The sequence below is a fragment of the Callorhinus ursinus genome, unplaced genomic scaffold, assembly GCF_003265705.2.
Source record: "Callorhinus ursinus isolate GAN/ISIS: 27379988/994484 unplaced genomic scaffold, GSC_fseal_2.0 scaffold53, whole genome shotgun sequence".
Classification (NCBI taxonomy): domain Eukaryota; kingdom Metazoa; phylum Chordata; class Mammalia; order Carnivora; family Otariidae; genus Callorhinus; species Callorhinus ursinus.
This window is the reverse complement of record NW_027397115.1, coordinates 9,442,153-9,454,477: the sequence shown is the minus strand read 5'-3', so window position 1 is coordinate 9,454,477 and position 12,325 is coordinate 9,442,153. Positions and strand designations below refer to the sequence as shown.

The window sequence follows — 12,325 nt, the reverse complement described above, 5'->3', positions numbered from 1 at the left end:
CCCCCCCCCCCGCTCATGCTCTCACTGTCTCTCAAATAAATAAATTAAATCTTAAAAAAAAAAAAACTGATACAGGAAGTAATTTGGCCATAGGTTAAATGAGTAGCCAAACGTCATGGTGGCTCATCATTGTCATCAAATTGGGTAATATTATAAGGGAACCTATGCACAGTGTTAAGTTAAACTGACCATCTTTTTTAAGAGAGTAATTGTGTCACTGCTTTTAAATAGAAATGGCTGCTTTTATTTATAAGCAATAGAAAACCAAGTACACGGTGATAGTTCATTCTGCATCTCTTGTGCCCAGAATAGCTGAAACAAGCCTATGTATGAGCTTGTGTATAAGAAGTATTGCAATGTGGCTGGCATTTTAGAGATTACCATGAATTTTGATAAGAGGAACTGTAAATGACCACTCAAAGTTGAAATGCTTAGATGATAGAGAGCACTTACAGGAAACAGCTGTGATACGATTCTGTCGTTGGTTATAGAATTGGGGGAAAGGGGTCAGGGATACAGGGACTGCATAGTAGAGAGATTAGGAGTGTGTTCTCTGGACTCAAGATTGCCTGGGTTCAAATCGCTTGCCTTCCACTTCTAATCTTTGTGATCTTGGACAGGTATTAATACCTTCCTCATTGAATTATAAAGGTGAAGTTAATTGACATTTCTAAAGAACTTGGCAGGTACTAGGTGCTCTGTAAAGGCTTGCTGTTGTTTTTTATTATTAGTTTAAGCTGTGACAAACCACAGAAACTGAACTCTCTAACTTGATGTTCTTAACTTGCATTGGTTCCTCGGTCAGGAATGACTTATTGCTCTATTTGGTTTGTAGATGCAATAATAAGAATGTAATTACACGACCAGGAGGCTGTGTTTATTGGAGCATTGACTTGCTTAGGCTCAACAAAGACAGGGCTTGTCCCTTGTAAAAGCAGTGACGATTGGGATGGACAGGTTTACAGTAATCTCGGTGGTTTATCTGCACTAAATGCCAAATGCACAGATATGGACTGCCCAGTTAGGAGATTGTGGCCTTCCAACCTTTATCTGCAGATATCAGAATATCCTGTAAGAGTATTCATCACCCAAGGATGTTGTTGCTCTTTACCTTGTTAATGAAGCTTTGATGTATATTAATGATCTTGAACCTTTCGGTCCTCCATTGGGGCACATACATACATTCTTAAACATCCATTTCATAACTGTCTTCAGGGCCATTTTCTCTCATGATCCCACTTTAAATGATAGTACTGTTCTTAAACTCTGTGGAGTTTGGAGACTTGACAAGATAATCTGAAGGTTTTTAAATTGAGTATGGAAAAATTTGTCTGGAAATCTGGAAAATGTTAATAACTGAATTGTTCTAATGGTACTCTTCTGGTATATATGATAAGAGATGCGATATCTTACTAAATAATCTGAACGGAGTGGTAAGCAAGGGCTGAGTGCTCTAATTAGTAGGCATCATTCTTAGTCATTATCAAGAAAATATGAAAATAGTAAACATATTTTCATATGAAACAGAGTGATCTTTTTTAAAAAATAGATTTTCTTAGAGCAGTTTTAGGTTCACAGCAAAGTTGCACAGAAGGTACAGAGAATTCCCATGTACCCCCTGCCCCCACACATGCACAGCCTCTCCCATTAGGCATCCCTCCTCAGAGCGGAACACTTATTACCATGATGAAGCTACACTGACACATCATTTATCAACCAATTGAGTCACTTTTTAAAATCACATGTTACGTAATAACTATTGCTATCTACCATGTACTAAGCTTTCCTATGTTCTAGGCACAATGCCATGTGCTTTACATGCAGTTTAGTTCTTACTGTTATTATCCTCACTGCGGCCCAGAGAAGTTGGCCAGCATAACTCAACCAGTAAGCCATGGATCCAGTAGGGAAAACTGGCAGTCTGGCTCCAGAGCCAGATCTTAACCATTTACTCTGGTGTTGTACTGCTTCTCCATATGAAAGTTAGTGTATATAAAATACTCGATGGAGTCGTTAAACAATTGCACTGCATGAACGTTTTGAAGTTTCATGAAGTAAAGCATTTGGTAAGTAGAGAGACCATATTTTCTGTAGTTGAATTTTGGGGTGTATTTGAAAGCCTCTAGTCAAGAAGATGACAGCTTTTTTTCTGCAGCTTTTTGCTGCATATGTCTTTGTTTTACTTCACCTTAGGGACTAATGGGAAGAAAGAAATGAGGGTGAAGAGCTTATGTCCTATAAGCTTCATTTGAGTTATGAAGTGCTCTGATTTATGACATCTCTCTTCATCAGCAGTAAACTGCCTTTGATTAATTCTAGAGTTGTGATGTGGAAGTGGTGTCTGTTTTTGGGTACCACAAGCAAAGGGAGACCAAGGCTCAGAGAGCATCTTGCCCACATCTGCACAGCCAGGTGGGAAAGAACTGTAACACATGTTCTGTCCTGACATAGAAATCATAAAATCCAGGGGCGCCTGGGTGGCTCAGTCTAGGCGTCTGCCTTCGGTTCAGGTCATGATCCCCGGGGTCCTGGGATCGAGCCCCACATTGGGCTCCCTGCTCGGCAGGAAGCCTGCTTCTCCCTCTCCCATTCCCTCTGCTTGTGTTCCCTCTCTCGCTGTGTCTCTCTCTGTCGGATAAATAAATAAAATCTTAAAACAAAATCATAAAATCCAATTTTAGATTTGCCAATCTTGTTTAATATATGGAATTTAGAGGCATGGGGGTCATTGGTGATGTTAGCTTGAGCTCTTGTGGTGGCACAGTGAAGGTGCAAACCAGCATGGAATGGTTGAAGCCGGCGTGAGAGGTGAGGAAAGAGACAGTGAGCACAGACAGTTGTTTCCCAGAGCTTGGCCGTGGTATGAAGGGGAGGCAGGAGATGTTGATCCTGGGAGGTTTTTTTTTCTTCTTTTTTTTTTTAAAGTAGAAAAAACTTGAACTAGTTTAAATGTCATTGGGAAGGAGCCAATTAAGAGAGTACATTCATAAATCTTAGTTGTATATTAATATGCAAAAAAATTTAACATTTACACGTCCATATGATAAACAGTAAATTGCTTTGTCTTCCATATGATGTTGGTTTTTTCCTAATGTGTTCAAAATAACTATTCTCACCATTAGGAAGAACCTAAGTACAAAATTTGAAAAATAGTAAAAAAATCCCTAAATTGTCACAGCAAATAAAGTAAGGCCTTCTGTTGAAATACAGAATAAAGCCTTTAATTTTAGTAAATTCTGGTGTTTTGATTAGACATTTTGTTTACATGTGCTGCATATTAAAGTTTTGAGAAAATACCAGGACTCAGGACCTTGACAGATTACTTTTTGTTGAAAAGCTTTATGACGCTTCTTTAGGAGTGGGTCATCTGCCTAGAAGCAGCATCTAAAAAGTTGGTTTTTGATTATTGAAAAGTATTTATTAATTTGGCAGAAGATTCACTGAGAGCTGAGTTGGAAACTTTGCTTCTTGATTAGTCATGTGATCCTGGGCTGACAATTTAGTTTCTTTGAGCCTCGGTTTCCTGAAATGATAAAGGTGGTAATAACTATGTCCCAGGATTATGGTGAAGGATAAGTGAACCAATGCAGTCATGTCACAGAAACCTGGCGCCTGACAGCTGATCTGCTAAAATTCAGAGGCACTGGCATTACCATATTTAAAGGAGAAGGAAGGAATGCTTGCTCTTCTCTGCCTCCCGTATAAGTTGGTTTATGGACATTTTTGCAAGTCTCTGACATTTCGATGCTAGTGAAGCAAGCGGTTGGTTGGATGAATTTAGAGCTCGTCCTGTGCTTGTAAGTCTCAGGGGAGACTCTGTAAGCAGTGCTGGGGAAAACAGTAAGACTATTCTTTATGGAAAAGAGCAGACTTGTGAAAACGTGTACTTCATCAGCAAGTACATGGAGTCTCCTATATAAATAGCTCAGAACTGTATTTAGTTCTCACCAATTTCACCAGGCTTCGGGAGCCTGCCAGGAAAATACTTGACTGTCTTTCCAGCAAGGTTATCTTAGAAAACCTTGACTCATTCCTGGAGTCCTCCTTTAAGAAGCTTCTTTCAGTTTACTGTTTTGGTTGTAAATAAGTCTTTTAGCTTTTTTATTAGGTACTTTATTAAGTTTTATAGATTTGTGAGGAGAATGGCCTTCTTGTGCTATTAAATTTCTTAAATTTTTCCTTGGTCCCAGGGAGCGGTCAGTGCATATTTGTTATTTATATGTTCCTTTTATCTGTTGAGTAAACAAGGGTGGGGTGACATTCATTGAGAAGATATTTATTTGGGTGTCACATTTGGTGTCATGATGTAAGGGAAACAAACAAGGACCCTGTTCTAATGGAGTTTGCAGTTAATGGGGAAGAAGTGCGTTAGTCAAATGATCACATCCTCTGGATCATACTAACAACTTAAAAAGTCCTGTGAAGGGGAGAAACCTGGTCCTGCAGGGGAGTGAACAAAGGGGTGAGGGAAAATTTCCCTGAGGAAGTCTTGAGATCTGAATGATAAATAAGAAATAGATTGGGGGTGCCTGGGTGGCTCAGTCGTTGAGCGTCTGCCTTTGGCTCAGGTCATGATCCCAGGGTCCTGGGATCGAGCCCTGCATCAGGCTCCCTGCTCTGCGGGAAGCCTGCTTCTCCCTCTCCCACTCCCCCTGCTTGTGTTCCCTCTCTCTCTCTCTCTGTCTCTCTCTGTCAAATAAATAAAGTCTTAAAAAAAAAAAGGAAAACCTTTAAAAAAAAAAAAGAAATAGATTGGGGTGAGAGGCATTTTAGCAGCATGTGGGAACAGAATGTACAAAGGCCCTGTGGCAGGGAGGAGTATAACTGTTAAGGAAACTAAAATGTCAATTGACAGTTATCTCAAAATAGAAAAAAGGGATTAAAAAAAAAACGACGAGAGAAACTGAAAGAGGCCACTGTGTGGTTGGAGCATGGTAAATGAGAGGGGACTGAGTGTTTGAGAATAAGGCGGGAGGGGTAGGCCGGGGCCCACCCCAAGGTTGTCATGGTGAGGAGTTTGATTTTCACACCAAAAGCAGCGAGACAGCACTGAAGAGTTCCAAACAAGGGAGAAGGCGACAGGGTGGCCAGGTTTGTATTTTGGAACAATCACTTGGGACGTTGTGTTCAGAACATTTCAGAGAAAGACCAGAGGGATGGCCCAGGGACAATGAGGGGGCAGTTACCATCTTCCAGGTGAGAGATGTTGGTGTCTGGACTTCGAGTGGTGATGACAGAAGCCGGACAAAGAGAATGTATTCCCCACTTGCTCAGAAGGTGAAGCTGACGAAACTTGTTGATGGGTTGGATAAGAACATTGGATAAAGAAGACTGGTACTCACCCAGCTGGATGGATGGTGGTGCCATTCTGTAAGGTGGGAGTGTGGGAAGACCATCTGGGGAGAGGTAGGGGGCAGGAGGTTGATCTGAGTTGGGACTTGATGTGTTGAGGCTCCCCTGCCTTTGAGCATCCAGTCGGACAGGTGGAGTCATCAATGGATGGAGGTACAGCCTGCTGTTCATGAGGCAGGCCTGGGCTGGAAATTGTGATTCGGGAGTCAGGAGAGCCTCAGTGGCAACTGAGGATGAGGTGGCTTAGGGAGAGAGTGGACAGAGGAGAGGCAGAGGAGGTCTTCCTGGGCTGGAGGAACCCCTGCCTGCTTGTCTGGGTGGGGAGGTGGAGTCTGCAAGGGCAGTAGGGAGGACTTGGGGCAAGAAACAGAGGACCCATGAGAATGTGTGCCTGTGGTGGCAGAAATAGAGAACATCTCAAGGTCGGAAAGGCCAGTAAGGTCAAATGCTGCAGGGAGGTCAAGTTAGATGGAGAGTAGCAAAATGTCCATCAGATTGAGAGACATGGGGGTCATTGGTGACCTTAACTTGAGCTGTTTTGGGGGTGTGGTGAAGGGTGAAAACCAGACTGGAGTGGGCTGAGGCCTGCGTGGGAGGTGAAGAAATAGGCAGTGAACATGGGCAGCTCTTTGCTGTCCAAAGTTTGGCTCTAGTGTAAAGGGAAGGAGGAGGAGATGTGGGTCACAGGTTTTTTGTCTGATCTTTTCTTTCTTTAAAGGTTGAAACTTGGGAAGGGAGCCAATTGAGTGAGAGGTTAAATAATGCAGGAAAGAGAAAGGACAGTATATTCATTCAACAAATATTGAGTGCCTGCTCTCCACCTAGGAATTCCTAGGTGCTGGAAATTCAGCAATGAACAGAACAGACAGAAGTCTCTGCTGTCACAGTTTATATTCCCTTGGGGAAGACAGATAACAAATGAACTGATAAATAATATGTCAAGGGCAGTAAATACTGTGAAGAGAGATTGGAAAAATAAACCAGAGTAAAGTGAAAAAGTAAAGCAGGTGAGGAGATACAGAATTACGGGGGGGGGGGTGGCGCAGAGATGGCAGTTTTGGGTGGTGAGGGAAGGTGACATTTGAACAGTGCACTTAAGGAAGGGAGGGAGGGAGGGCATTCCAGGCAGCAGGAATAGCAATTGCAAAGTCCCTGAAACTGGAACATGCAACAAGCAGGCTGGGGGGCGGGGTGGTAGAAGGTGAGACCAGAGGGATGGCCCAGGGCCAGATCTTACAGAGGCTTGGAGGCCAAGGTCAAGATTTTGGATTTTATTCATTGTGAGATGGGAAGCCAGTGGAAAGTTCTGAGCAAAGGAGCAGATGTAATGTGATTTATATTATAAGGGTTATGGATAATCTGTTTTGAGCAGATGTAATCTCATTTACATTTGAAGGGAGTCCCTCTGGCTGCTGTGTGAAGAAAGATATGGGTGGGAGGAAGGATGAGAGCTGGAGCAGCGTGGATGGTGGTGCTGGTAGCCTAGCACGGTGAAAAGTGATCAGATTCTAGGTGGAACGGACAGCATGAAATTCCCAAGAGGCAGATAGGGATGGGAGACTACAGAGGTGGAGGGATTGGACCCTGTCCTCTGGCAGGAGGGAGTGGAGGCTGAGTCCAGAAGTGGGTCAGTTTGTAGGTTCTCTAATGGTTAAGTTGCTGAAGTCTCCTTGTGGCAGTTTCTAATCTCTAAATGAGATAGGAGATGCCGGGAGCATGAGTTGTGAGTAAAGAGGAGGGGTGATGGTTAGGAGGGGAGGTGGGGTATTTGAGGAGAGCAGAGAAACATGCTGTTGTCTGTGGAGGCTAGAGGAGATGGGCTCACCTGGCATGATTTAGGGTTCTGTTGTGGTTGGTGATTATGGCTCTGTAGCCCTACCAATTTGCCCTGTTGGCAGAGGTCTGGTTCGGTGGAGACAGATCAAAAGGAGATAGTAGTGTAATCCAAGTTTGGAATTTTGCCAGAAATGAAAGACTAAAGGTCAGAGAGAGTCATGGCTGTGGATTGCCTATCATTCTGATAACAGTCCTGCTAATGGGACCCATCTTGGAAACTGAAGAATGGGGAGAGCTGACATGTTGGACTCATCAAGATCTGACAGGCCAAAGAAGGGCCCTTCTGAGAGCAGTTGAGGACATCTGGAAGGAAAGGAGATTGAGGAGATGAAACAGGAAGGAGCTGGAAGTGCCACAGTTATACATAGGGACCAGATTCCAAGTGTGACCAGCTACGCAGCCTGGCTTGGAGCAGGGCGGGGTGGGGGGGGGGGGGGGGGGTGGTCCTTGGAGGGGAAGTTGAAGGAATTGAGGGCAGCCTTGGTTTGTATAGGAGGCAGGTGTGTGGCAGGTCAGATGTGTGGGGGAGAGTTGAAGGTTTGCAGGGACGTTGGGGCACTTTGGGCCACTTTGGGCCAATTGACCAGTGATGGCATATTGAGGTTGGTGAAGGTGGTTGTTGGACTCAGCTTGGGAGTAGAGCAGAGGTCAGTGCCAAAGTCACTGATGAATGGGGGAATCTGACCCTTGGGGTTCATAGATAGCAGCGATGCTCAGAAAGGACTTCCTAGGAAGATAGTGCTGCTTTTCAGTTGAAGCTGCCTCACCGACTCAGGTCTCCCTGCTTTCCAGCCTGCTCATTTATGACTGCTAATTGCCCAGTTGGCTGTCGGGAAAGCAGTGCCTATTAAAATGTGAGGCAATAAACCAGAGCAGGCATGCCCTTCCACATGCTCCTCTTCCTTCACCCACCTTCCTCCTCTGTCTCATCGTTGAGGGGTTCTGGAGTATCGCTCTGGAGCACACAGCCTGGGTTACGAATCCTGACTACCCAGTAGCACTTGGTGGCTGTGATGGTGGGCAGGTGGCTTCACATGTGTTCCAGATTCCTCAGCTGTGTAACAGTTATGGGATAAGAGTGCTCTGGCCTTCCTGGGTTGTGGTGCGGACTGAATGGGCACCTACCCTTCATTTTCTTTTTCCCCTTGGCTCTGCTTGGTTCCACCCATGGCACTAGAGATTTTGCACTGTTTCTAGCTCTTGTTTTAAGAAAAGAGCAAAAGAACTGTCACTTGTTGGCCACCTGCTGTAGGTCAGACCCTGCCTTAGCCATTGGTGAGTTAGCACCGGTGACATTCCAAAACAGATAATTTTGGAGCTCAGAGGCCAGCACAGACTCTAGTGAAGGCCTCATTGCTTCAGATACATTGAACATCTCAACTCTAACAAAGTAACCATGGTCGGAAGGAAACCTTACTTTCTTTCAAGTTTGAGCAGCAGTACCCCTTTGGAGTGTCACACAGTGACAGGATCTTAAGCGCTGAGCAGAGCCTTGATATTATGTATATAGATTTCTGCAAGCTTGGCTCCCAGCCTCCTGGGCCATTCCCACAGCCTGGGGGCCTCTACTAGAGGAAGCCACAGCTACTTCCATAGTGGATTCTTATCCCTAAAGGGAAGGAACCATGCCACAGAGCTCTCTTTAACAGACCCTGTGTGTCACAGCCCTTATGGTCCGTGAGCAAAATACTTGATATTAATCATCTGGGTGTTCCTCACCCATTTTCTTACGTGTGTAGTAAGAAGACATTGGAAGGTTGGCGTGAAGGTTAGAAATTGCCACCGCTAGTGAGTCTAGTTGTTCAGTTTTCACTTCCTAGCTCAGTCTAGAATATGAGTTCTCCAAGCAAAGGAAATTTGTAATTACCAGAAATTTGTAATTACCAGAACTGTGTTGCTGGGATAACTAATGCCATATCCAAACCACTGGTTCTCAACAGATTGTAAAAAGGCTGCCCTTTTGGAGATTATCTAAATACATGGCATTCAGTGCAGACTTATTTCAGTGGCCTGCTTTGATAATATGTTGAGCCTGCAGAGCCTAACATGCAAGAATACTATCTGACTGAGGGGGTGGGGGAGAATTCTCTCTATGTCTAGATGGAGTGTTCTGTTGTTTCAGGGGCACAGAACCCTGTTCTCCCGGAAATAAGATTATCTCTTTGAGGTTGTGATTTGTGAATGATGACACTATTTCTGTAACCTTCACTGGGTAGTTGTTATAACCTCCATGGTAAAAATTTTTAATTCATAAAAATTATATATGCCTTAGCACAACAATATGAGTGTAGTCAATATACTGAGCTGTACATTTAAAAATGGTCAAGATGGTAAATTTTTAGGTGTGTTTACCACAATTAAAACAGATTTGTAAAAATATATATGCTTATCATAGAAAATGTGAAAAAAGAAAAAATAGTCATTCTACTAACACAGCTTTTTGTTCTGTTTGTTGCCAGTCTGCTATACATATTTTTAGACAGTTGAAATGTTATTACATGACCATAATATTGTGGTAGCTGTCGTTAACATACATTTTGCAGAATGGGGAAATAGCTAAACATTGGACTATGGGGCCAAAATACCTAGATTCAAATTCTGGTTCCCTGGTTCCTGATACATCACAGGAGGCAAGTTACCTAACCTTTCTGTGCCGTGGCGTCTCATCTAAATCAGTGATTCTCAACTGGGGCAGTTTTGCCCCAGGGGACACTCGGCAATGTCTAGAGACATTTTTGGTTTTCCAGAGTGCAGGAGGTTGCTCCTGGCACCCAGTTGGTAGAAGCCAGGGATGCTGCTAAACATTCTGTAGTGCACAGGACAGCCCCGTGGATCACCTGTTCCTCAGTGTCACATTGTCAGTGTGTCTTGGTTGAGAAGTCCTGCTCTAAATAAGATGGAGATAAATACCACCTACCTCATAGGATTGTTTTGAGGATTAAGTAAATGAAAGTATGTGACGTACTTAGAGCAGTGCCTAGCACAAAATAACCTCCATGTCTGTGTTAGCTATTGTTATTATAGTCACTTTTAATCATTTCCTGTCAGCATTTCGTTCTTCAAAAGCTCATAAACATTCTTTTTAATATTTTCCAAATATGTTTTAGTAAAGTTTTCTTTTATATAAATATTGCATGCTCCTAACGTGGCTTTCTTTCTTCCCCACCAGATGAAATTAAAACAGAGATAGAAAAGCAGAGGTAAGCTCTTCTCTTTGCTGGAATACAGTGTTAAGGCAGAGGTAGTAGCCATGGGAACCCCTTTCTGTGCGTGCTTTTTCATATTCCTTAGCTCCCAGGTGGCACACACTCTCCTGGCAGTGTCGGACGCATGGCAGGACTCCGTATGTGTTTGAACAGACGCTAGGTTAACAGGTTACCAACTCAATAACTGCACATTTGCAGGAAAGGGTAAAGTAGATCAAGTTAATGCTGCTGTACCTTTTCTTGACAGATGAGGCAAAGCCCTTGGCCTGTATGTTATGCTTCCTTGGGCAGGAGGACAACTTGCCCCAGAAATGGCTGCTTCTCGTCTTCATAGTTAAAAAGCCAGTTGGTCACATTTCAGAACATGGCTGATGCCAGGATTCAGTCCAGGATGCTGTCAGCATAGCTCCCTAATCAGAGACCTTCCCTTCTGCCTGTGGCACTTTGGTCTTTTGTCCTAATGCATGTGTTTCCATTTTTAATTGTCTCGCCCCACAGATGTAGTTTGCAGGCACTTTCAATTAAATGATTGCAAGTGGGATGGGAAGTTAGAGTGATGTGTAGGAAAAGCAAACTTTTTGTTTTTTCACTTCCCCTCTCTGGCCCTCTCCTGCTTTTTCTCTAGGCTTGGCGCTGCCGCACCACCAAAGGCAAACTTCATTGAAGCTGACAAGTATTTCCTTCCATTCGAGCTAGCTTGCCAGTCCAAGTCCCCCCGGGTGGTCAGCACATCCCTCGACTGCTTGCAGGTACCACGTTGAAACTTGCTGGTGTAAAGAGGGTTTCCTCCAAGCCATCGCTGGTCCTTTCAGGGGAACTGTGCTTCCAGGGTGATGGAGGAAGGAGCAATCCAACATGTTCTTTGAGGGAGGGAAGGGTAAGGGGTCTGACCTCCTTAGCCAGAACAAGAATGTGTTTCCCTGGAAATACTTTGTTGTATTCCCTTACGTATGTTTTTCTAAGTGAAACCTTTAGGATTAGTTGCAAATGTGGACACACATGGGCACATGCAATATTTTTATGCCACCTCTTTCTTGATGGCATTAAAATTCAGAATATCAAGTAGAGAAATAGATATCACTATTCATCATTTGTGGTAATATTCTATAAAGACACTGTGAATGTGGAATAAGCAAATCCTGAATCATTGTTCCCATAAGAAATACAGGATAAGGTGCCTGTGAGCCTCTGGCGTCAACACATTCATCAACTGATCAATATATAAAGCAATATGTAACTTTGTTCTTTGTGTTTTTCTGTTTAAAGATGCCTTATTTAATATATCTTATTGATTCATTAACATTGCACTCATGGTCACAGCACTGTAACACATGCCTGAACAAAGCTCACCTAACATGTAATTTCTCCGAAAGGCACATCATTGCCTTCTTGCTCTTAGGAACAGTAGACAGCACTTCAGCACAGTGCTTCGGGACTATTTTAAATGGCAAAAACACCAACAAAATGGACAAAAAAAGGGGGGGGCGCAAAAAATGTGGCATGAAATAGGCCACAGAAAAGATAATGCTTACAGTATAAGAGCTGAAATGAGAAGACAGAGCGTCTCCTTGTTTGACCTCAGCTGAGAACGTGTGCATCAAGTGATTTGATTTTTTTCACTGCTCTGCGTGCGTCCACACATGACTGCAGAAGTGCCACGAGTATTGATTTGGGCTTACAAAGAAATTGTAGTTGAGTTGGGTACATTTGCAAATAAAGGATCTGGGAACGATGAGGATTGACTATATGAGAGCCACAGGGACCTTGTTATAAATCACCTTCGATTGATGAAGAAACAGGAATAGAGAAGTTAAGATAACTTGTCCAGTAATATGCAAGTATGAAAGACAGAGACAGGGCTACAAGGTGGGTCTCTTAATTCCTGGTCCAGCATTCTCGTATTTTTTTTTTTTTTTTTTTTTTTTTTTTTT

At 43.3% G+C, this 12,325-nt stretch overlaps 1 protein-coding gene across 1 annotated transcript in view; it reads left to right on the top strand.

Moving 5' to 3' along the window:
• The window catches only part of ARFGEF2 (ARF guanine nucleotide exchange factor 2), an 88,511-nt gene that overhangs the window by 2,360 nt on the left and 73,826 nt on the right, over positions 1-12,325 (top strand). The window contains exons 2-3 of the mRNA XM_025853288.2: positions 10,358-10,388; positions 11,020-11,143. Of these exons, the coding sequence (XP_025709073.1) occupies positions 10,358-10,388; positions 11,020-11,143 (155 nt within the window). The remainder of the gene's footprint in view (positions 1-10,357; positions 10,389-11,019; positions 11,144-12,325) is intronic.